General features: G+C 42.2%; 1 protein-coding gene across 3 annotated transcripts in view; it reads right to left on the bottom strand.

Annotated features, from left to right (window-relative positions):
- LOC143843240 (glypican-5-like) overlaps positions 1–24410 on the bottom strand; it is a 471566-nt gene that overhangs the window by 408042 nt on the left and 39114 nt on the right. For all 3 annotated transcript variants that reach the window (XM_077349002.1, XM_077349003.1, XM_077349004.1), the window contains exon 2: positions 22643–22804. In XM_077349002.1, coding sequence (XP_077205117.1) covers positions 22643–22804 — 162 coding nt within the window. The remainder of the gene's footprint in view (positions 1–22642; positions 22805–24410) is intronic.

Below are 24410 nucleotides of genomic sequence, written 5' to 3'. Positions count from 1 at the left end.
TTAGAGATGTAATTTCATTCCATGACACCTCTGATTTGTACATTCCTTTTTTATATCATTTCTCCAACCATAGCCTACCCTTCCCATTAATGAAATTCAATACAAATATTGCAGTTAAAATTGATGCCTCTGTGTCAATGGCACACAAGTAATTACTTGTGGGAAATTACCCGGTAGTGGTTTAAGGATTTGCAGGCCCCAAGCAGCGTACAAATGTGGCAGGAGCAGCCAGAATGGGGGCAGAAGAGCCCCCAACTGTGGAAAAAGGTGTCCCCCCTAGTGCTCTTAAAGTGGGGGAAGGGGGAAGAGAAAGATTATGGTCTTGATCCATGGTGGGGAAGGCATCTTGTGGGGTCCATAGCATGTGCTTCATTGATTAACCTGAAGTTACCAAAGATGAGTGGAAGGGCCAACGTTGTCTTTCTAGCCATGCACAAAAATGAAAAATAATCATGTTTCTTTTGAAAAGGTAAGTCGTGTGAATTTCCATTTAGTTTTAAAGCAAATGAGGGGGGATGTGGAACATTTCTTGAACAAAAATGATCTCTTTCTGATAACCTAACTACATCCAGCTCAAATCCTGGCTTCACTGACTTGGTTTTGAACTGCTTTGTTGTTTCATAGTCCAGAAGATTAATGTGGGACTGTTTTAATTCCTAAAATCCAAAATGGGCATTATGGGGCTATAAAGGACTTTCTGATTTATTAACATTTATTGTACTCTAGGAGTTCGTGGCAATGTCTTCATTGATCCCATCAGTGCTAGAATAATTGTCCTCATCACAGTGGAAAACCATGTTAGACACCAGCATTTAAAGCTACTTTTCTGCCTGTTACCTGTCTGCTTCCTGTTGATCTCATTATTTGCTTCAATGGGAGCCATTATTGGTTCCAAAGCTATAAGAGAAGCTGAGAAGAACAAGGGACATCCCTCTTCTGATGTTCACTTCAAGCTAAATTGACAAGGAACAAATTATATCCCTCTAAAGAGGTAGCAAATTGGAAGAAGCCTCAGACAGTGGTTATAATCCACTTTTTCAGGTAGGGGGGGGGGAAACCCAAACTCAAGCATTTGCCTGCATACAAAATATCCTATTTATCTTTTTTTTCAATCCCTATATGCCTAGAGATAATAAAACCAGTGGTTCAAATGATTTGATGAGTGGTCACAAAGAGAGCTCCAATTAAATCCAATTGTCATGCTGGAATTTTAGCAGACTCACTTTGTCAGCCCCCAGCTATTACTACAGGCATTAGATGCAGGGTTTGTAAATGCAAAGAACAGCTCAGCATATGGCTCACAGAGATGATTAAGTCAATGAGAGGAGGAAACAGGTGGAGGCATCAGCATGACTGTCTTGTCTTGCAAGTCCTCTAATATGGGTGATGGGACAAACCGAGAAATTCCTTCTGAGGTGATATTTCTCTGGTCAAGTTCCACTGAGTATGTAAGGCACTCTGTTACTCTGATAGGTAGAAGACTAATAAGAGCATGTGAAGTTTATCGTTCAGATGGAAGAGAGGAGAGCAGGAAACTGAAACAAATCTTTTTGACTATCGGTAGATTTAAACAGTAATGGAAAATTCATCAACTAAAAAAAAACAAAGCCAGTTAAGAATTTTAAAAATCCACACCTACTCTTGTCATTATCTGGCAGAGACAAGAGAAGCCATTTAATGATAGTAAAGAGGAGATTATGCATACTGATGCCTCAAAAGTGCCTAGATCTGAGAAGTACTTATGCTGAGTTATATTGCTAAAAACACCTACTTAATAGCATTTCAAAACGTCCAACACACATTGATTAAACACAACAGTTGCACTTAATTTATTTTGAAACTTATTTTTAAACCTACGGAGGGGTGAACTTATTCATTGCTGTGTCTTCTCCTCCTTACTTGCTTCATTTATATTCCAGTTAGCCAGCCAGTGGATGGAACTCAGTGGGAGACTGGGGAGGGGTGGGGGAACATGGAAAGACAACATTGGTGTAATGATGCAACTCCACTTTTCGGTCAACCTGAAACTGCCATCATTGTGCAGCAGTGATACTCTAGGATTCATCAGAAACTCTATTGTTTCCTGGAGCATCATAGGCCATTTATGCACTGGAGGTTTAATGCCGGGCTGCAGACTGGAGTTTTAGTCGTGGCAGGTTGTCCCACCTCTTCCTGCACCCACATGGGGGAGCATTTGGCCCAGTGCGCCTCATCTTCCCCTGATTTGTGCTCCTGCACGAGAGCTGGGGCAGTGAAGTGCCCAGTGCATAAACAGTCATAGTGACACAATGATGTCACTTCTGGGTTGTATTCAGGAGTGAAATCACACTGTCCCTTCGTAAGTGATTTTAAGCACATTTCTTTTCACTTCCCATAAAACCAAGTAGTAGGGTTGTGGGGCTGCTACAGCTTGATTTATACTTTCTCCCCCACTTATATCGTTACCCTCTCCTCCATTTTATCCTCAGAACAATCCTGTGGGGTAGGTAAGCCTGAGTAACACTGCACTTAAATCATTATACTACAATGGTGCCTATGATACCATTAACCCTTCAGGAGAGGATTGTGAGAATCAGAGTCAATACCTTGCTGTAAACTTGTGGCATTGGCAGCTGTTCCCTGTGCACATGTTTATACCGCATGCCCACAGCACTCATTAGGACATGCATTAAGAATATCTTTGCCCATCATGTACAGGGGATTTGCAAAAGCCAGTTACTTGAAATGTATGTTCATACAGAAGATCAGTGAAGGCTGGGATGGTAAAAAACATTTCCTATCAGAATCAGGATATTTCCCCATCTATTATATTTATTATTTTCCCAACAAACTGAAAGAAAATCAAGAATCCGGGTTGATGATACAAGGTATTCTCTGTTCACCAAGGAAAGACATATACCTTATTATATGATTAAAGTAGATTTTTACCTTGCATTATGACCTTCAAAAGTCTAAATGTGAAATGATATCTTTCCAATATTTTCCATTCCCCCATTTACCACATACAGTTCTTTGCCATTCTAAACTAGAGAGTAGCCAGTGGCACACACCTCCTAGGAGGATAACTGAGTCTTTGTTTTGTTTGCAAAAGAAGCAATAGAAAAATTATATAATTTCCTCCTTATTTAAAAAGAAAATACAACAACTAAGTTTCTACATTAGAATGGAGGATGCAGAATTGGAAAACCAATGACAATCACATTCACCTCCCTGGTTTGCTATGTATTAAAATGTGTCAGTGAAGTAAAAAAGTAATGATTTCTTCCCAAACTAACCCCTCCGTGCTTACTTCATTACCTACGGCTACTTTTATCGAGCTGGCCAACAATAATAATAATCTTCCACTGACACATTAAATGGTGCATCCAGAAATGGCCTTAGGGGACAGTTCACAATTTCATGAAGATAACACAGGCCTAAACAAATCTACCAATTATCCATCTCTCTTTTGCAGGTGGAGACAAGGTCAATAAAGCACTTGAGGATGTTAAAAGTACTTTCTCCTTTTAAAAAAGGAGGGGCAAATTTTCATGTCTGAAAGGTTTTCATTGTTTCTATCATGTGCTAGAAGTTATTAAAAGGTCCTTCAATGATATATGTTACACCCTTACCTACTTATTAATTGCATGAGATGATGTACCCTGCAGACCTATAGTTAGGGTAATTGTGAAAAAATGAATATTTGAAAGTGCCTTACGCTAAGTGAGGCCATTAGTTGATCGGCAGTGGCTTAGGGTTACCAAATCCACCTTGGTCACTGGTAAGTTGGCTTGTGCGCTTTGGCATGCTTTGGCTGCTTCGGCGGCCATTCAAGCCTGAGGCAACCAGTGCCGCAGCAAGGGGGAAAGCATGCCGAAGCACACAAGCCTACTGGCGAGGTATAGGGAGGAGGGTTTGCCAACTCCAGGCTGGGAAGCTCCTGGAGGAGAGGCTGAGGAAGACAGGGAACTCAGTGGGGGACAATGCCACAGAGTCCCCCAAAACATCTTTTTTGTCCAGGAGAACTGATCTCTTTAGTCTAAAAATAAGCTGTAATTCCAGGGGATTCCCATTTTCTAGGTTCCACCTGGAGGCTGGCATCGTACAGTGATAGAATCTTAAGTCATGAAAGGACTTTCCCCCCTGCTACTTGCGACCTGCAGATGGTCAGGGGCTGCACCTAGAACCAACTGCCTCAAAAACCACATATTATTTTACAAAACTACAGCTCCTCACAAACTGTAAAGATGGTTGGCATTATTTATATAACTGACATATCCCACATAAAATCCTCTCCTCAACAAGTGCAGGCTTGCAAATAGTTGCTAGTTTCTCCATTTGTAGCTATTAAGAATTGTTTCTCAGAAGTAAGACAAGGAACATTTTTTGTTGGAAGAAAATAATTGGTTGGATCTAATGGTGCCGCCTTGTTCAGAATGACAGTCTGACTAGAAAGGCATTAGTGGAGTCAACCAAGTGTGTATCTGTTTGGTTACTCTAGACAATTTGTGTAACAGAAAGAATCTGAGAGATTGTGACTCTGAGGACTTACTTGCAATGTTACCTCAAGCTCTACGGAAATCAACAGTTCATTATTTCCCTACACGGCAATCAGGATCTTAAGAACTGACAGTGATGTGGGCCTGTTTCCAGACCTAAACCACTTCTCAGCCTTAAGCAAGGATATGTGTTTGGAGAAGAATAATGTGAGAAAGATAAGAATAGATTCTAACAGCATCATGTTTAAAAAGGAAAAGCTAAATTTTAGGGCTCAGACAAAAGGTCTCAGAAGACAAATGTCTTCTGAAGTGCTGAGAAAGCCAACTCTTTTTACCTACTGAGAACAAGGGTAAAGCTCTCTGAAGATCATTTCATTGGCCTGATGTCAGCATACAGCCAAATCAGACAAGTAATGCATTGCTATGACATAACCCTGCTTGTTACATGATCCCTAATTGGCTAGGATCATACACACAATTATTTCCAGAAAGATGACACCCTGGTAATTGCCAGTCAGTAGCACATTCAGAAAATCATGACAGAGGACAGGTCTGAGAATGATGAGCTCTCTCATTATTAGGGTTTTTTCCAGGAACAATTTCAGCCCCTTTCCAAATGCACTTCCTTCCTCCAATTAATTGAAATAGGTGTGCATTCAACATCACAGCACTAAAAATCATGCTCTTATTTCCCCTAAAAGCTCACTGCACTTTGTGAAAAGCAGATTTATATATGTGTGCTACTACTGCCCAAATTCAGCTAACAGTGATATTTTTTGAGCTACAGGTAAAACTACTAAAGAATGTTAAATAAAGGGGAAAATATCACTGATAAGTAACATTTCTCAGATAGATCCATGCACCCTTTAGCTGCCACCAAGTTGGACATCATATGAATTTTCACATACTTGAGTGAAACACATGAGAATTTTCAGGGAAAGCAAGATAGGTTCCATAAAGCCAGCAATTTGTCATGATAGTTATGCACCTTCCCACACAGGCCAATAGACATTTCATTATATATCATGGGAGAAGCAAGTATTTGCAAGCACCCCCACAACATGCATTTCTCATGAGAATATACATACATACAGAGAAATTTAATCTTGTTCCTACAATAGTTCAGTGATTATTTTTTTAAAGTAAAGATTCCATTTATTCTCCCTAAGGGGACTGCAACATAATTCACTTGGATTAAAGAAGCTTGCTGTGAAGAAGTCTGAGAACTCTTATTTTAGAACCCTGCCAGTCAGTCAAAATATGTTGTTTGACATGTAATAGGATAAAACTAAACCACAGACAAATGGAGTGACCTGCAGGCAGCTTGCAGGAAGACACATAACTGGGAAATAATTACACAGCATCCACAGAGATATAACCAATTATATGAAATGCAATTATGATTTAATGAGGTATTCCTTCACATTTAAGAACACATATTAGATTTGCAATGTAGTCAACTCAGGACAGTTAGTGATCCGGTAATGTCCCCTTTGAGCATGATTTATGCCACAGATGTGCTTCACAAAATTATAAAAGTCTGTTTTCCATCTTGTATCTCTAGGATGTCAGTTTGTAATTCTTGGGAGACTGGAAAGTATCTAAAATAATTTGAAACTTCAAGCAGCCAGTTCTTCTCTTTAAGTTGTTCCTAGGCTTTGTGCTGGTTTGCACAGTCTACAAATGGAACACTGTGAAGTGATAAACATTTTTGGGATTTTTCCAGATTGTTTAGTCAAACTTGATAAATCTGGTATAAATAGATGCAAATATCTTAGAACCAGGCAATGAAACCATAACCCGTGAAATAGCCATATAAACAGCAAATGGATTTTGTTTAGTCATAGAGATTGCTGGTCATCAAGCTGACTTCCTTGTAACCCATATCTGTACACTGCATGATCTATTCATATAGTTTCAGCAAGTTCACTATAGGGCAGAAATGTCTTTGCTGACTCAGTTAAGAGACTGGGGTCTATACTGGATCCAGCAATGCTGATGGAGAAGTAAATTAATTCAGCTGCAAAAAAAATATTTTTAGCATAGCCCACAAGGTGGCCCCATATTTTAACTTAGCCTACAAGATGCTCCCATACTTTGACATAGTGGATCTGGCCACCCATCAACTGTGAGGTCTAAATGGCTGGCAACCATTTCAAACTTTCCCCCATCTAAACAGAGGGAAGCAAAACAGGTTATAAATGGCTGGCAGCTATGTCAGCTTCATAGCAAGGGATCTTTGCCTGACTGCTGTGAGGCTGAAATGGCTGTGAGTCACTTAAAACCTCCATGTTGCTTCCTTCCATTTGTAAGGGAGTGAAACTAAGGTCTGAAATGACTGGCAGCCATTTTAGCAATCCGTTTTGCTCCTTCCCACTGGGAAGCAAGAGGCAGCAAAATCGATCACGGAAGTAGCTTGCAGCTGTTTCAGCCTTACAGCAGGGGTGCACACGCCTGTCCACTGTGAGGCTGAAATGGACGCCAGTCATTTAAAACCTCCATTTTGCTTCCCTCCATTTGGAAGGGGTAAAGTAAAATAGAGGATTTAAATGGCCCAGACAAACCCTGAACCCAACCAACAAAAGGTCCAGGAATAGCCAAATTCATGATAAATTTAGAGTCAAGAACAGGTTTTTTCTCATCCCTAATATTAGTATCAAGACTAGATTGCTGTAATACATGCTACAAAGGATAGTCTCCCCTTGAATTCAACTTGTAGACTCCAGCTGGTGAAGAATGCTGCAGTTTGATTATTCTCAGGAGATTTATTACTCCCAATTTTACACTGGTAGGCACAATTCAAGGTATTGGCCATCATATAACCTGGATCCCTCCTATCTGTGGGACATCCCTTCCCCCTATGATCAGCCATTGAGTAGGCCGTTCAAGTAGGCAAAATTAAAACTGCCCCTATATAGGCATCCTTTGTTGAGGCCTTGACCTTCAGGAATGACCTGCCTGAGGAGGTCAGGAAGACTCCCACTTCCATGGCGTTATTTGAACTATGTAGAAATGAATTATTTAGGAGGGCTTTTTTATACAGGTAATACAACTATACTATAATGAATTATTTTTAGAAAGATTTCGGTAAAAAGATAGTTAGTGTGGTCGCTCCTCTAGTCTACAGCATCTAGTATGTACTGTCTGTTGCTATAAGTATGGTCCTAGTAGGTACATCTGGCACCATTTATCATGTCATATTAACAATTATGCTTTGTTTAGCTTGGTTTCAGCTTTGTTCTCACATTTCTGATCATTTTCAGATTTCTGCAATCTCAATTTTCACTGTATTGTCTATTTGATCTCCCGTTCCTGTTTATTTAAATTGTCTCATGCTATGTAATCAAGATGGAGAAAGGGTTCAGTGAGAAAGATAGACTGTAAATGATGGAAACAATTATTCCAATAGGAAATATTAGAGTAGCACTTATCTAAGGTGCCCATTCTTCCCGCATCTTGTGGGACAATCACTCTTTCTGGAGAAATGTCCCGCATCCTGGGGCTTTTTTAAAAAGTCCCACCTGGGAGTCCCCCTCGGTTGCCCCGGAGGCCACTTCCAGGGACAAGAGGGAGTCGTTGCGCAGGTGGCTGTATTTGCTCTTCTTCAGGAGATCCATGCTGGAAGGCGACCGCCATTCCAGGCTGTTCTCCCACCCCCAAGTCAACGGGAGGGACAACCAGTGACAACGGGAGAATTCAGGCAGCATCCAAGGGGGAAGCTGGCCGCAGGGAGCCCAGCCAGACACCACACCACCCATCCACGAATGTCATCGCTGCCGGGAAGGGAGCTCTGGCTGTGCAGGTTGCAAATGACAAATATAAAAGGGAGAAGACAGAGGGGGGGTAGGTAAGCGATAGGCGTGCCACGGAAGTTGGCGCCTTCGGCCTGCGGGCAGCTCCCCACCAAGTGCCTAAGCACTGAGGCTTGATGCGGGGCCCATCTGTCTGAGGACACATGAGCAGCGACCCCTCTGGCCTGGACAGAAGGAGAGGCGGGGAGGGGGCTTTGTAGCACCCTCTGGGACAGACTCCCCACAGCTAAGCCCACGCGCCCCAGTGCCGCATCCTCCTTGTCTGACAATCAGTGCGGCAGATGGAGACCATCAGCAAGGCCAAGGGCGGCCAGAGAGCGGCTTCCAATTCAAACACCCCAGGCTGGGCAGGGGGTTGCCCGGAAAGTGAACAAGGGCCAGGCTGTGTAGTTGCAAAGGCTCCACAAGGACGACGGTGTGCAGAGACCAGCTGCTCCAGGGGGGCTCGCAGCACAGTGACCTCCCCAGGAAAGGGCGAGGCAGCAGGGCAATGCCTGCCCAGCTGGCTGCTACTTCCCCTCCTTGCGCACAGGGACCCGCCTGCTAATTGCTGCTGCTTCCTGCCTGTGCTTGCTCCCGGCCTCCAAGTGACGGGGGCAGCAAGAAACCGAGCCCCCCCTCCTGCCGCTTCTCACTCCTGATGGAAGGGCAGCACTGACTCCCCCCCCCCCACATTGCACCCTGGCCCTCTGCGCGCAATGGTGGGGGAGGGGGAGGGAAAGGCGAGGTTGCTGCAATGCAAAAGAGTGGGATCAAGGGTGGGCCGCTCCCGCACCTGGGAAATAAGGGTCAGATGGAAGGGGGAAAGGAGGGAACCAGGAAGCCCACACACCCCATTTGAAATTGCCGCCCCCACACTGCTACTGAGCAGGGGCTGCCACCACTCCCCCCACACGCCCGCTGCCACTGAGCAGGAGCTGCCACCACCGCTCCTCCGCACCACCGCTGCCACCCCCGGTGCCCCGCTTTATCTCCCTCCCTCCCTTACCTAGCATTTCAAAAACTTTGTACAATACCCACTGTAAGCTAAATACAGTGGTAAAAATTTTGGCTTTTAAATCAGGGCTTTCTATCATGATTCATTTTGAAAGGTCAGTCTTAATTTAAACCTTAGCACACTGCACATGAGCCTTCTGTCAATGAACTGCATTTCATAGCATCCCTCAAATAATCTTATTTGCATAGTCAAGAGGATAGCCAATATCATATTAGGTATTCTGAGGTCAAGTATACTCAGGTTACAGACTGAGCAGAAGCTTAGCAGAACATTTGTTCACAAAGTAATACTAACATTTATCAATGATACCCTGCATATCAGGAGGATTTGCTTTAGTTCTGAAAGCTGAAGATACTGAAAGGTCAGAAACTCAGGAAAAGCTACACACAGAATCCAATTTGATATGCAGCTGAAGTAAAGCTCCGATTCATAAAGATTTATCAAGTTTGTCTCTAAGATTACAGAGCTTAGAATGTACTAGCAAAGCATAAATGTCATATTACAGTGCTTGGATTTACACTAAACCAAGCAGATGCAAGGTCTTCAAGGATCATCGTTTTATAGGAAAACACAAACAAAACATTCTAATTTTGAAAACCCGGGATGATAAGTGTTTTTTTTTTAAATCTAGTTCAGTTTGCTGCTTTTTAAAAATGTGAGTAATCAGATGCAACGCCTAGTTCAGTCATAAATGGGAACTAGAGCAAAAACTGCCTAATTTTGATTCAATCATGTCTATTGTTTTTGCTTGTTTTATGACGTGTGTTTTGGGTAGGTTGATCTGAAGTTTTTAAAATGTGATTTTATTATCTATGTTTTAAATTGTTATCTGCCCTTGTGAGGTCAGAAAGGCAGGATAGAAACCTTGTATGTAAATAAATAAAATATTATTTTTATATAGTTAACCAGCTTCCTGTATATAATCAACATCAGTAAAACATCTGAAGAAAGATCCAAGCAATCACAGATAATGGACTCGAATAAAAACAAATATAAGCCCTTTATTTAAAGCAATCCAAAATGTCTTTCCAATTTCCACAAAGGTCCACTAGCAACTCATTTATTGCAAGATCCATCCATTCTTTCCTTTAAGAATCTTTATACAGTTCCAAGTACATTTTCAGGGCTATCCTACTGTAATATGATCCTACTGATGATGATCCACCAGTCCTATGCTGGATATCCTAGACATTCTGTACCATATCCTATTCCTCTCTCTATAGGGTAAAAGAGCAATAACAGGCTAAATCCACCACATGTTCCAGTTTCTTCCCTGAACCACATTCACCCAATTGAAAAAAATCATTTTGCAAGCAATTTTGCCTGTGGGAGAAAGAAGCCCCTTAAGAATAGTCTTGCAGCAATGGGAGAAGACTACAGTGGATGCAAAGAACAGCTGAATGTTGCTGTGGGACAGTTCAGCTGTGTAGCTTTTTTAATTGCCTTTCAAGGAAGTCTGTTAACAAGCCTCCAGTAGGTGATATCTTTGAACACAGCACCTAAATGCATCTACAGGAATGCTGCTGTATTGCCAACATTTTCTCCCCTGAAGTTTCACACCTGCAAATACCACAGGGTACAAATACTGACAATCAAAGGGCCCCTCTCAGGCAATGGCCTTGTGAATCTAAAGAGGCCTCACATTCAACATTTATGGCAGATCTCATAACTCACGTTTTCTATCTCAGTCAAATTAGGTTCATTTACCTGTTGCAGTAGGTAAGAACAAATATTTAAAACAAAAGACAGAAGCAATTCTTAACAGCATATGAACTTCCTTGCCCCCCCCCATCTCAGAAGGAATCCTAGGAGAACATGGTCAATCACCCCCATGTCTCCACCTCCTTCACCCCATCTACCAGCTCCCGCCTGTTGCTCAGCATTGAGTATAGCTGAACTTGTAATCAGTTCCTCCACTATTTGATAAATTGTTGGCTAGGGAGGTCAGAATGTATGGCCAAGCCTCTCGTAGGTTCTTCCACCATTTGATAATGATAAATGATCCGCTGCATCTCTGAAAGTCACTCTCACAACAAAAAATTGTAATATGTTTGCACTGGCACAGTTAAGCTGAAATCCTTCCTACTTTATGATTTTTGTCAAATAAGTGACTAGCAAATTCAGTCCCATAACTAAAACCTAACATGGAGAAGAGGCACTGTGACAACATTAGAATAAATTGTATTTTCTTGTTAATTCGCCTTTCTGAAAATGTGGCCCTTTTTAATGTAATACAAAGGCAGATTTGGAAATATTTGAATAGGAACAAACAGTGTCCAGAAGGGTGGTATGAGGGCTTTGATTGCAGTGCTCTATATGAGGGAAGCATTTGTGCCAAAGGCTTCAGGCCAGCTTTGTGCGTAATAGGTCAACAAGGAGAAGAACTATACTTAGTGCCATTACACACGTGGAAAGGCAGGTGGCAACCAACTCTCTGACTAAGAGGCCTAGCATGTAGGAATCATGACAGCCTATTTTGAAACAACAGCTTTAACTCTCTATCACCACACAGCAAGTAATGGAAACCACAGCTGAGACCTCTCAGTTTTTAAATAGCTCATTGATTTTGGAGGCAATCCATTCACCAGCACTGTGCTTGGACCTCATTTGGTAATTAACTGCAAACCTGGATGGATATTTTCAATCAAAGCCTGTTTGGTTTTAAACATGTCATTGCAAATCAACATGCCTAATCAACCCTTGCCTGTTCATCCCAGGAGTTTTTCTGAGCCGGTTTGTTAAAACACAGAATGAATGTCTTTATTATAGCAGTTGCACTAAGCAATCCACATGACCCTCTTCCAAATCTGAGATCTCTATAATTTAGTAGCTAAAAGAACAAATGGAGATGTCCCGGGTTCAAAAGAACACAATGTTACCATAGTATCTTTATTCCTACACGGAAGATGGGATCCAGTACTGCCCTACCTATCTTACAGGCCTGTACAAATTACAAGATAATGGGTGTGAACACATCTACATGAACCTGACTTATACTGAATTAGATCACTGATCTGTCAAACTCAGTCAGCACAGTAACTTATACTGAGGTCTTTTATATCACCTGTTACCTGATTCTTTTTAACTAGAAATGCATGTTAAGCAGATGCTTTACCACGGATCTACAACACATTGTTAGAATATGCAAGATCATGTATTCATGATTCAACAGCATATATGATGAATAGCGGACATTGAAGGAGATGTGTAGTCAGCATATTTAGATCAGGAACCTCCTGGTATTTTTCAAATAATCTCCTCCTGTGTCCGGCTTGGGTTAAGTGGAGATTTTCAGCTCCTTGAGCATACTACCTCCATTAGCCTTCGTATGAAAAAGAACTGATAGTCAGCTAGACTGCTAGGACTCTTCCTCTTCTCTCTCTCTTTACAAAGTTATTCCAGTTCTCAGAAAAGCTATTTATTCTTTTCCGCAGCCTGTGCTTACGGACCTTTGCTTATTTAAACTCTGATGAAGCTCTTTGAACACTGTTAAGGATACAACCTCAACGGGTTGCATTGGCTATCCAGCCCCAAAACCTGGACATAATGGCAGGCTGAAAAAGGGGGCAGGCAACAAGGAGTGACCCCTCTGGTAAGAAGAAGAAAAAGAAGAAGAAAAAGAAGAAAAAGAAGAAGAAAAAGAAGAAGAAAAAGAAGAAGAAGCTCTTATATGCCGCTTTTCCCTACCTGAAGGAGGCTCAAAGTGGCTTACAGTCGCCGTCCCTTTCCTCTCTCCACAACAGACACCCTGTGAGGTGGGTGAGGCTGAGAGAGCCCTGATATTCCTGCTCGGTCAGAACAGTTTTATCAGTGCCGTGGCGAGCCCAAGGTCACCCAGCTGGTTGCATGTGGGGGAGTGCAGAATCGAACCCGGCATGCCAGATTAGAAGTCTGCACTCCTAACCACTACACCAAACTGGCTTTCAGATTAGGACTTTCACAGTTTTATAAATATTATGTTTCTACTGCCTATGCTGATAAACTAAACCACACATTCACTATGTGACTAAGAACAATATGATGCTCAGAATGAGGGGGCGGGAGAAGGGAGGTTGATTTGTTGTAAAAAAAATAATAATAAGGACCATTTAGGAATGAAAATGACTGACAGCTCCGATATCAATAGGTGGCAATCAATAGCAAGAATGCATGGTATGAAGTGATGTGATTTACAATATGGGCCAAATGGGATGTCCATTTACTCAAATTTACCTTTTCACTGATGTTCAATGGGTCTATCATAATGCAAATGTTTTCCTTGACAATCCTTTCCTCTTTTCTTTGACGATTCTAAACTATGACCAACATATGAAAGTTTCAAAAAGGATCTTCTCCAGCAAAAGTGCAACTTGCAACTGTGGGTATCCTGATCGGAGGAAAGGCAGCATGAATACATTTTAATAAATAAAACTTGGGCCATCAGTACACACATACAGTTTGCTCTTCTGGGTTTCATCCTAACGCCTATGGAGGTGTCTGTACAACATACAGTGCCAAAAAGCAAAATGAACCCCTTTGCCTGCCTGCTTGCTGGAAAACTCTACAGCAGGGAGAGGCTTTGAAGCCTTATTAAGTTGAGAAAAGCAGAATGCTAAAGGAAGAGTTGTCCTTGTGGAAGTTCCCTCACTGGTTTTAGAGTGCACATTTAATACCACATTGTTTCAGTCATCATTAGGAAACTCATTTTTCCTCCTTCAGTTAAATGGAGCAGAGGAGAAATGTACCAATGAAAATCCAATTTGTCTTGAATAGTTGAGCTTAAAACAAAGCATTACCTTACATCCCTAATACCTGCTAATTTGCTGACTGAAGCCTGGAAGTGATTACAAAGAACTATGTCCTGCCTATCCCCAGAGAAAACAGCAAGAGAATGAATAAATTACCAGCATTTGTATTCTCATTACCTCAAATTACCCACAGCATAAAAATGACAGGAATAGAGCCAGCTCTCTCTGGTTTCACACACAGCACCTGTTACCATCCCATTTAAAGTGTTTGGAGGGTGGTTTTTCTTTGCTATCTATGAGCAACAAAGGTTTATTCTCACACCCATGACACTGCTTGCGACAGCAATCTTAGTTTCCACTTACTTCCTTTTGGGGGGATTTTTCCTCCATAAAGAATACTGGCATTGCATAGCAGTCTACTGAACCCTAGGAAGCTGTTCATGGGACACTGTAGGGATATGTAGCAGAAGAAGAACTCAATCTAAGCAAAGAGAACAACCTTTTTCTTCAATAGAGCGATAGCTACTACATTATATTCACTTTCAGACATCTTGGTTAATAGGGACTCTGAATTAACTGTCTTGTTCCATACACACCTGCCCTGCAGATAAGGAAGAAACAGGCCCTGCCCAAGAAGAAGCTGATGAACTGATTGTCTGGCTTGTTGTAAGTAGTGAGCTAGAGGCTCAGAGGCTCTTGTTCCTTAGCTTGCGCCCAAAGGATCCTGCCTCTGGGCCAGCTGAGCTTTAGAAGGAGAGAGATCAGTCCTCAGCAAGGATGGTAATCAACTAGAAAGATCAACTCCCACCTTCCCCTTCCCTGCTACTTTAATATTTTAAGGCTGTGGTGACACTATTCATTTTGCTTTTATTATATCACCAGTACTATGATAGTTTTGTGCATTTGAGTACTGGTGTTTATGATTTTGACAACTGCAGGTCTTATTTTGTATTATTTTGTGTTTATAGGTTGGCTCCAGAGAGCTTTTCCACTCCCCTGTTCCTTACTATGGTCCTGGTCCCACATGGCTTTTATCCACACAAATCCTCTGATTCCCAGCATAGCCTTTTTAGATGGCTAAAGAACACCCCCTCCCTTTTTCCATCATCTGAAAAAGCTAGTTGTGTATTTTTATTTGAAACAGCTTTATGTGGTAGAAGCGCACATACAATAAACAATAACTAATCCAAAATGGAGAATTAAGAGCCCTTTAAACTATTAAGCATCCAGATTATACTGTTATTATAATTGCTGATTGTCTGACTCAATACAAAAAGGTAAGAATAAGGTGGCAAGAAGAAAGTGACTACTGAGTAACACAGAAGATGCACAATAGGACTGTTTATTAACAGGCAGATTTATATTTGGAGTTTGCTACCCTTAATGATTGTGCTGATAGGTCTGTCTTTCCACAGGGTGATTTATGGTGTAGAACAATTGCTGGGGTGGAGTTAATTTAAGCAGAGTGGCTCTTGTTTGCTATTATACAATCTCTCTCTCTCTCTCTCTCTCTCTCTCTCTGGTTGCACCTGCTGAATATAGGAACCAATACTTTGCTTGCACATGCTGGCATAAGACAGGTCATGAGTTAGACTGAGGACAGGATGGGAGACACATGCTGTTCTTCCCTTTCCCCAGCATTAGACAATATTTGTTGTGTAGTTTTCATGTCTGCATAGTGAAATCACAGAGAGAGAGAGAGAGAGAGATGTGGGCCAAACCAGATTTATTAGATTGAGGATGGATAAGAGATCCCTCATTGAAAAATAGTTGTGGCATATCCCAGCTGCCATTAGCTCAAGCTGGGAAGAAGAGGCAGGCAGCATGCTGCTTCCACATAAAGAAAGTAGATGATATTGGAGCCAGACAGGGAAAGCTATGATTTGTGCAGAAGAGAAAGTTAAAGTGTACAAGGAGAAAAAGGTCATCTCCTCTTGCCTTTGCATCTTTGGATATACAACTGCTGTTTTAAAGCTAATCATGATGAGCTCAAATAAGCGGGAGCAGTTTAAACTTTAATAGATGTCCTGTTCCATGTACCAAGAACACCGAGCCATCAATAAGTGGATCCTTTGCCATTGCATTCCATTACAGCACCAAGTATAAACAAAATCAATGTAAATATTTTTTTAGAATCCAACTGATGCACTGTTTGCCCTAACAATGGCTTGCATTAATATTGCAAATCTTTGCAGAAAACGAAGAATTCGGCAGCAGTGCTAAATCCAACCACATGTATGAAATGGGCCTGAATCCAAGAACAACAATATCTGTGCACAGATGTGATGAATTTAATCTAGCCTTATACACTAATCATTATATGCAACACTGGCAGCTGTTAAAATGGTTCTGCTTCAGCCCAAGTGGCAAAACTCTAGAAAATAACCTTTAAAATACAGTTAAAATACAGAAACTAAGTCTTCATAGTCAAAATATTTTTAAAAGGTGTTTGTAGGTCCCCATTCTTCTAAGAAATGTATGTCAAACTACTTTAATAGTGGTCTGCTGGCAACCACACAGTGCTTTAAAGTTCAAACCAGTACCAAAGACCTTCAACCAACACATTCACAATACAGGCTTTAAAGCCCTAATTCATTTCAACAGGAAAGAAGAGTGTTGCAAGCATAAACTTATTAGGCAACTACGATTAATTACACAAGATCTCACCATCCCACAGAGAAGGGTATCCATTTCTTTGTTTCTTTAGGATGAAATTCTTGAGATGTCAAGCATGGGACTCAAACTGGCTTCAATGGAAGCAGCCAGATTAAGTCAAGGTTATGCACTGATGAACATCTCAGCATCAAAGTAAAGTTTACTTTCAGAATTTTGGGCAAGGTTTCTATTTTGGGCAAGGTTTCTATTTTAATTATTGGTGAATGGGGGGGGGGGAGGCCGGCTGGCTCAGAAAGAGGAATGTTATGACCAGAAAACTAGCTATTTCATTTTCTGGATATTTAACCCATAATGTACCCTAGGACTTTAGGTAGAACATGACAATTGGAAATATTCAACATATATATTTTCAAGGCAAAGAAGAACTCGGGGTCCCTCCCCCCAGGCTGACCTTTATCATCTGGTCTACCCCAAGGCATCACCATCTTGGGGTTGGTTGGAGGGTGAAGGACGTTTTTATCACTGCTGCTAGGTTATTTAGTGGGTTATACTGGGTTTTAGCAGGGATTTTATTATGTTTTGTGACCCGCCACGAGCTGTCTGGAAGTGGCGGGATATATATCCAAAATAAATGTTTTTCAAAAAAAATCATGCAATTAAAAAAACAAACAAAACTAAACTAAAGTTTCCAAAGGAAACCTAGTTCATCAGTAGGCAGAAAACTGGGAACCTTCTGTTCCAGAAGATACTAAATCACTAAAAAATCACTAAAACTGTGTCCTGAGTCTCTGTTGTAGGACCCTGGTAAGTATGGTTCTGCTTCAACCCAACTGGTACAAATGTCGTGACAACTTCTGTTTAAGTTTGAAAGTTATGTTTTATTGTTTCACCATACTTGGGATGAAACTACAATCATCTTTTCCACCACATCATATTAATGAGCTTACACAGAAATGTTGCTGTTAAAACCGATGCATGTTCTGTATCAACTGCATAGAAGACACATGAAAATAGGCCATTTGCAAGAGAAAATAGGACAGATAAAATGACCTTCCTAACCAAGGAAAATATGTTAATATTGTCCTATCTGGTATAACCCTTTAGAATTATTCAAGTGGGTAGACATGTTGGTCTGAAGTAGCACAACAAAATTTAAGTCCAATGGCACCTTTAAGACCAACAAAGATTTATTCAAGATGAGCTTTCATGTGCATGCACACCTATCTGAGGAGGTGTGCACACACACCACCTGGAGGTTGGCAGTATCCATTCTGGTTCCCTGAAGGCTGCAATACTGTGGCTGCTGCCATTTAAGGAAAATTCTGCCCTTCCTGACAAAGGCAGTATTACCTACAAGCAAAAGTAATGGGCCTCTACTCATTTTGGCAGTATTGACATGAAAGTACACGATGCTCATTCTTCTGTGTCTATTTGTACTTTATACTACATCCTTCCTCTAAGCAGCACAGGGCACTGTACAGGATTTTCACCTCAATATATATATATATATATATACACACACACATACACACACACACAATTCATCACTGTAACAGGTTATGAAATAGGAGAGAAAGCTTTGTAACTCCCAGAGGGCTACAAAGAGTACACAAAGCACATAACATTGATTTTTCTGCCCCAACGCCAGAATATAATTCTGTTAAACCCCTATGTTCAGGAGCTATAAAAGAAACCAGCAAAATATTCTGAAATTTGTCAGATAGCAAGTCTTTTCAAAAGGTAACCAAAACACTGAAGAAAAAGTTGGAGGAGAGAGACATAAAAGTGATGAAATGCAATATTCTCATTAAAATGAATGCTCTATAGAGCACACAAATAAAAACCTATGAGTGGCCCATTTGTCACTGAAGATCTAGCATATTGTTCAGATTCTGAATTGCCTAATTTGATATTCAGTTTAGTTTTAAATGGTCCCACCAGCAGAAGTCTCATGAAAAAGCTAATGGGGCTTATGTCCACAGCAGAGGGGTCTGAGGCATGCCGCCTTTAATGTTATAATGATGTGACACAACAATAAGGCAACCCAAAGACAGGGGAAAGCAAGGCACCCCTGCTTGAGCAACAGAATGTTTACATAGTGTCATCTGAAGAAAGGGTTTAGAGAGCCTTTTGAAATCTCATACAAACCAAACGAACAAATGAACCTTTGAGGCTTTTAAGAAGGCAAAGCTGAAATTCTGGCATGTTCTCACCTCAGGTGGACAAAGCAAGTTTATAACCATTTACAATTCAATAATTTAGATGGCCATTTCGAGAAAATGCTTGTAAATTCAAACTACTTTGAAATGTCTAATGACGGATTTCACTCAGTCAAGCAATAAAGCTGCCTGACTGACCTCAGGGTCTGACGGGTTAATCTATTCTGACCTTTTCTTTATTCTATAATGATGCTGAAAGATCACTTGAATAACTCACTGTCATTCAACAATGGCTCCATATTTCCCCTTCGGCACAGCAGAGGGCTCAAATGTGACTTGGTGCCAGATTTTCGAGCTATGTGAGATACTAAAAAAAAAAAAAAGGCTTTTCTTCAAAGCTCTTTGTGAAATGAAACAAATTGCCATCCCCCTCTCCTTTCCTATCTCAGTTACAATGCACAACAGCAAAAGCAAATCTCTACATCCAAACTTATGGAAACCTGCAATACTGGGAACAAACAATGGAGGAAAGCATTTAGCCCCATTTTCTGCTTATGGGCTCCCTGGAACTGAACTTGGGTAATGTCTGAGGTCCATAGATGCAAGGCAAGGCCATGACTGGCTTGGACCAAACAAGGGCCTAATATGAACTCAGGCCAGTGGTCCCTCTAATTCAGTACTTGTCTGCTCTGCCTTACAGTGGTTCTCAGGCAGACCATTTCCACACTAGCGATATCACTCAGATTTGCATTTTTAAAGGGCTGACTTTTCCTCCTGTTTTCGCATTAAAATCCACCCTTCCAGGTGCAGATCCGAATTGCGCTCTCACTGTGCAATTAAGGAACTCCCAGTTGCCTAGCAGGAGGGCAAAGTATAGGCAGCACAGAAGGACGCAACACCAATATCTTTTGGAATGGAGAAAAAAGGCCACAACTTTTATTAATACAACTCCAGCAGGAGTGTTGGCCTGGCATGAAGAGGAAGCTGTCAAAAAACATGGTCAGCCGACCATGATTTGACAACAGTTCCATATGGTGCCCTGGAGTCCCTGCCATGACATCAGCCTAGAGCAAAGGTACCCCTTGCCAACCGGAACCCACCTTGGGAAGATGGTTTTATGGGGCCCACTGGGCATAAGCCTCTGTCTGAGTCCCCAAACCACCTGGCAATGTGAACGTGCCAACCCAGCTGGGTTGGCACACCCGCTCACATACGTGCCATCTCTTATGGAGACCCCAATGACGGGAGAGCACTGGTTCGCTGACCTGTCTCCCCCAAAGGAATCCTCCCATGCCAACCGCCAGCTGTGACATATTAACAATAAACAACCTTAATAACAAAGCTACAAAACCAGCTTTTAACATAGGGAGGGAAGCTTCCCGTGAGCCGTCAGGGAGGGAAGAGGCAGAGCATGTGCGCTCTGCCCCTTAAATAGGCGCCTCGAAGGGTGGCATGGGGATGGCAGCACTGCGCAGCCTTGAGGACCCGGGCGGGCTTGGGCCGCGTCGCAGGTTGCAGAGAAGGCCAAGGAGCATGGGCCAGAGCAAAGGGGAATTCCCTCCGGCTGGGGCGAGACGTGCTGACGCGGCTGGCAGTCAGCGCGGCGCAGGAGAGGCCAGTGTAAGGGGGGTTGAGCGCCTCCCTAGTGTTCAGTCCTGCAGCAAGGGTGTAATTGGGCTGGTGGGCAGGGAGTCCAGGGCAGGCCAAGTAGCCAATAGGGAGGCACGCTACACACGCCTCCCAATTGGCCACTTGGCCCCTGATTGGCCCTCTCCGAGTTTTTATCCTGGACGGATCCCGCCCTAACTCCTCCCCACCAGCCCTTACTGCTTTATTTAGTCTGCGGCGCCTCAAAAAGAGATAAATGGCCAATGCAATAAATCTCACTTTTTGTTTCTATGCATTTTTTTAATTTTGCTGTTCATGAAAATTCAGAGCTGAATATGTATGTGTGTATATATGCATACACACATACACACTTCAGAACACTTTCACACATATATGACAGATATGAAAGTCATACATATATGACTTTCCTGTGAGCAAAGCTAGACTGACTGTAACTGGTGCAAAGTCATGGAATGAATATTATGGCTGATCAAAGATGTGACCCTGGGGCTCCCTAGTCTGGCACTAGTCTAAACAGGACACAGTACAATTTTTAAATAGACTACTTCCTAACTGCTCTTGAAATAAAAGCACAATACATAACTTACAGAACAAGCAGCTGCTTAAATATTTATTAGCTTATTTCCAGATATATTTTAGATGACAATAATTATTTTTATCTATGTGTGTGTAATTTATTTATTTATATTTCAATTTATATCCCGCCACTCCCACACAGTTGCCGCTGGCAAGTCACAATAATCCCCCAACATTAAAAAATTCCCCTAAAACAAATAAAACCCAACCCTTGGGTTTATACATACACATGTTGCATGCAGGAATATAATGGGCACTAGATTGGGGGGGGGGTGCTGGAAGAACTCTGCGGATGGCCTCTCCCTCCCCCCAGGACCCGGAAAGGCTACAGGCTGGTGACCCCCGGGCAGGGAATTCACGGGTAAGGGCAGCTCTTACGCAGCAAGAATCTGTAGTCTCTGAGCCTCATAGGGAAATGGAAGGAGCAGGGGGTGGTCAGGGGTGGGTGATAGAAGGCAACTGGTTGGACAGCAAGGCAAACCAGTTGGGGGAGGAGGCACTCAGGGGCAGGACAGCCACCCTGAGTGGGTGTTAAGCGCTGAGTGGCACTTAAGCCATGAGGCCATGAGCCATGAGGGGATGACTGATCCTGCCCCGAGGCTGCTCGCTCCCTCTGGGCAGGCAGACAGGCAAGGGGCGATTTCCGGATCCTGTCGCCGAGGAAGTCTAGGAGCTGTCTTCAAACTGGAAGACGTCGACGCTTTCCAAACCGGAGACCACTTCTTCCTCCTTGCTGTGGTCCGAACCGGAGCTGACGATATACGAGCCGCCAACGGGCCGGGGGGAAGAGGACTCTTCCCGGCAGGGCTCGTCCAAAGAGGGCGACCCTTTGCAAACGACGGAGGAATCGGACAGAAACTCGGTGGTGGAAAGGTAGTAGAAGTAGCCCCGGGGAGAGTAGGTGCTGCTGTCCGGCAGGCTGAGGCAGGAGGCCGTACCAGAAATATTAAGTGGAACAGATATGTGTGTGTGTGTGCATATATATGTATATATGTGTAGTGTGTAAAGCTCTCTCTCTCTCTCAAATCCAAGGGTTGGGTTTTATATAGGGGCGTTATTTGTTTTAGGGGGATTTTTAACATATACACACTACCCACTTCTATGCACTTCTGTGGCCCTTTCTGCTATCCAACTGGCAAAAGGAAAATGTTTTATTCCATTGTGTTTAATAAATTAACACTGAACTTATAGCTACATTATCATAACCTTTCAAACCAGGACAATAAGGAAGTCATATTGTTTATAATTCATTTCTAGAGGACAAGCATTATAAATATTTCATAGTAAGAATGCTAATTTCATGTTCTTAAACATGAACATCATTGCAAGGCCTAGATAACAGACAAAATGTGGTGCTGAGCTTGACTCACAAGCAACAGATAGTATTGTCTTTACCACATGGAGGACAGTTTTGCTGTTAGCAATGATAACTATATGGAACCTCTGTGTCCAGAGGGAGGGTCGAACCGCTAGTACTGACATCTTCAATGACCTGCTTCTGGTCTTCCTGAAAGCTGTCTATTTTTGGTCACTGTTGCAAGAAGAACCCAGATAACTCATAGTTGACTAGTCATGGCTCTTATACTTACGTTCCTTCAGAATTTTATTTTCATAAAGGGTCCTTAATAATTAAATCTATTATTCCTACCTTGAAATGCTGTGATGTGACCAACAATCATATATTTCAGTTCAAAATTTAGAGTCTGGATGTTCTCCATCCTCTCCCTCCGAACAGCTGCTTGATAGCTTTCTTCCATCTTCTTAGTGCAGCACGTTGGTGCTCTGTGCTGGCATATTTGCAAATTGGAATCTGTTGCAAGAAAAGGAGCTATGATTACAATACATCTTCAGTAACGTCCTAGGTAAATAGCACCAAAGGCATTTCTTACAAAGAAAGCAATGCCCTGTCAGAATATGCTGGAACAAATACCTCTCCTAAGGGGAGAAATATCAGAGTTGGTTTTGCATCTCAGGGGCTTTCCAGCTCTGACTGACCCTGAATAACAAGCTGACACATGGTCGGGATGAACATTGTTTTACATCTTTATTGTTAACACACAGTCATCAGGATCCAGTTACCATGGCCAACCTATCGCAAATCTACCCGAACATAAAGAGAGACCATTATACAAAGAATTCCAAAAAGGGATCTAAGGAAATATTTTCTTGTTGTGGCGTGTTCCCAAACTAATGCAGAAGTACAAGTTTTTAAAAAAAAATGTTTTACTATTGTTGCATTTCCTCATAATAACGCGGAAGTGTGTTTTTTAAATTAATTTTGTGACAGGGGAAGAAGTTTGAGTCCCGAAAACAAACTCTGTTAATGAATTTGTGGCAACCCAATGAGTGGGGGAGAAGTGCAGGTCATTCAGGTTTCGGCTTCTCCACCACCTTGTTGGGAAGGGAAAAGCCATGACAAGGCAGCGGGATAATACAGGAGGGGTCTCCCATCAGGAAGTGTTCAAATGTGCAGTTTCCTATCATGCGCTTGCAAGCAGGATGCAGCACATGTTTTACGCCTCCATGCGGAAATGGTCTGGGGAAGGTTTGGTATGGGATTGGGTGGATCTTCAGCAGGGTATAATGCCATAGAGTCCAGCCTACAAAGCAGCCATTTTCTCCAGAGGAATTTATCTTGTTGTTTGAAGGTCAACTGTAATTTTGGGAGATGGACAGGCCCCTCAAAGATTGCAACCCTAATCTGCAACATGCATATGTATGTGGGTGGGTGGGAGAATATACAAAAATATTTCCATGGGCTAAATTAAACTGTTGATTTCAGTATTTGTTAAATTAACTGTGTTTTTACTTATGCACATCTCCAAATCACTTTTGGGAATCATCATCTGTCTCCTAGAATCCTGCATAGAAGACGTGATGGACTACCAATCCTTGACAGTGAATTATATGGTAATGTCAGGGGCTACCATTAAAACAGGAAAACTAAGGGTGCCTGTTCCTTGGATGGTCCTTGTATCCTACTCCGTATCCTGTCTAGCAAGTCTGTACTTGGGAGATGTTGAATCTGCTCATTCTATTGTATCCTCAACACAACAGTCCTAACTATATTTGCATCTAGTTCATATGCATTACTTAGTTTCTAAATAGTGGTTGGAACATACAGGCCTTTTACTTTACATAGAACCTTAAGACTATGGTGAAAGGTAAAGGTATCCCCTGTGCAAGCACCGGGTAATGTCTGACCCTTGGGGTGACACCTTCTAGTGTTTTCATGGCAGACTCAATACGGGGTGGTTTACCAGTGCCTTCCCCAATCATTACTGTTTACCCCCCAGCAAGCTGGGTACTCATTTTATCGACCTCGGAAGGATGGAAGGCTGAGTCAACCTTGAGCCAGCTGCTGGGATTGAACTCCCAGCCTCATGGCCAGAGCTTTCAGACTGCATGTCTGCTGC

This window comes from Paroedura picta, chromosome 8, assembly GCF_049243985.1.
Source record: "Paroedura picta isolate Pp20150507F chromosome 8, Ppicta_v3.0, whole genome shotgun sequence".
Classification (NCBI taxonomy): Eukaryota; Metazoa; Chordata; class Lepidosauria; order Squamata; family Gekkonidae; genus Paroedura; species Paroedura picta.
Note: the sequence above shows the minus strand (reverse complement) of the source record. Positions and strands in the feature narration are given on the sequence as shown.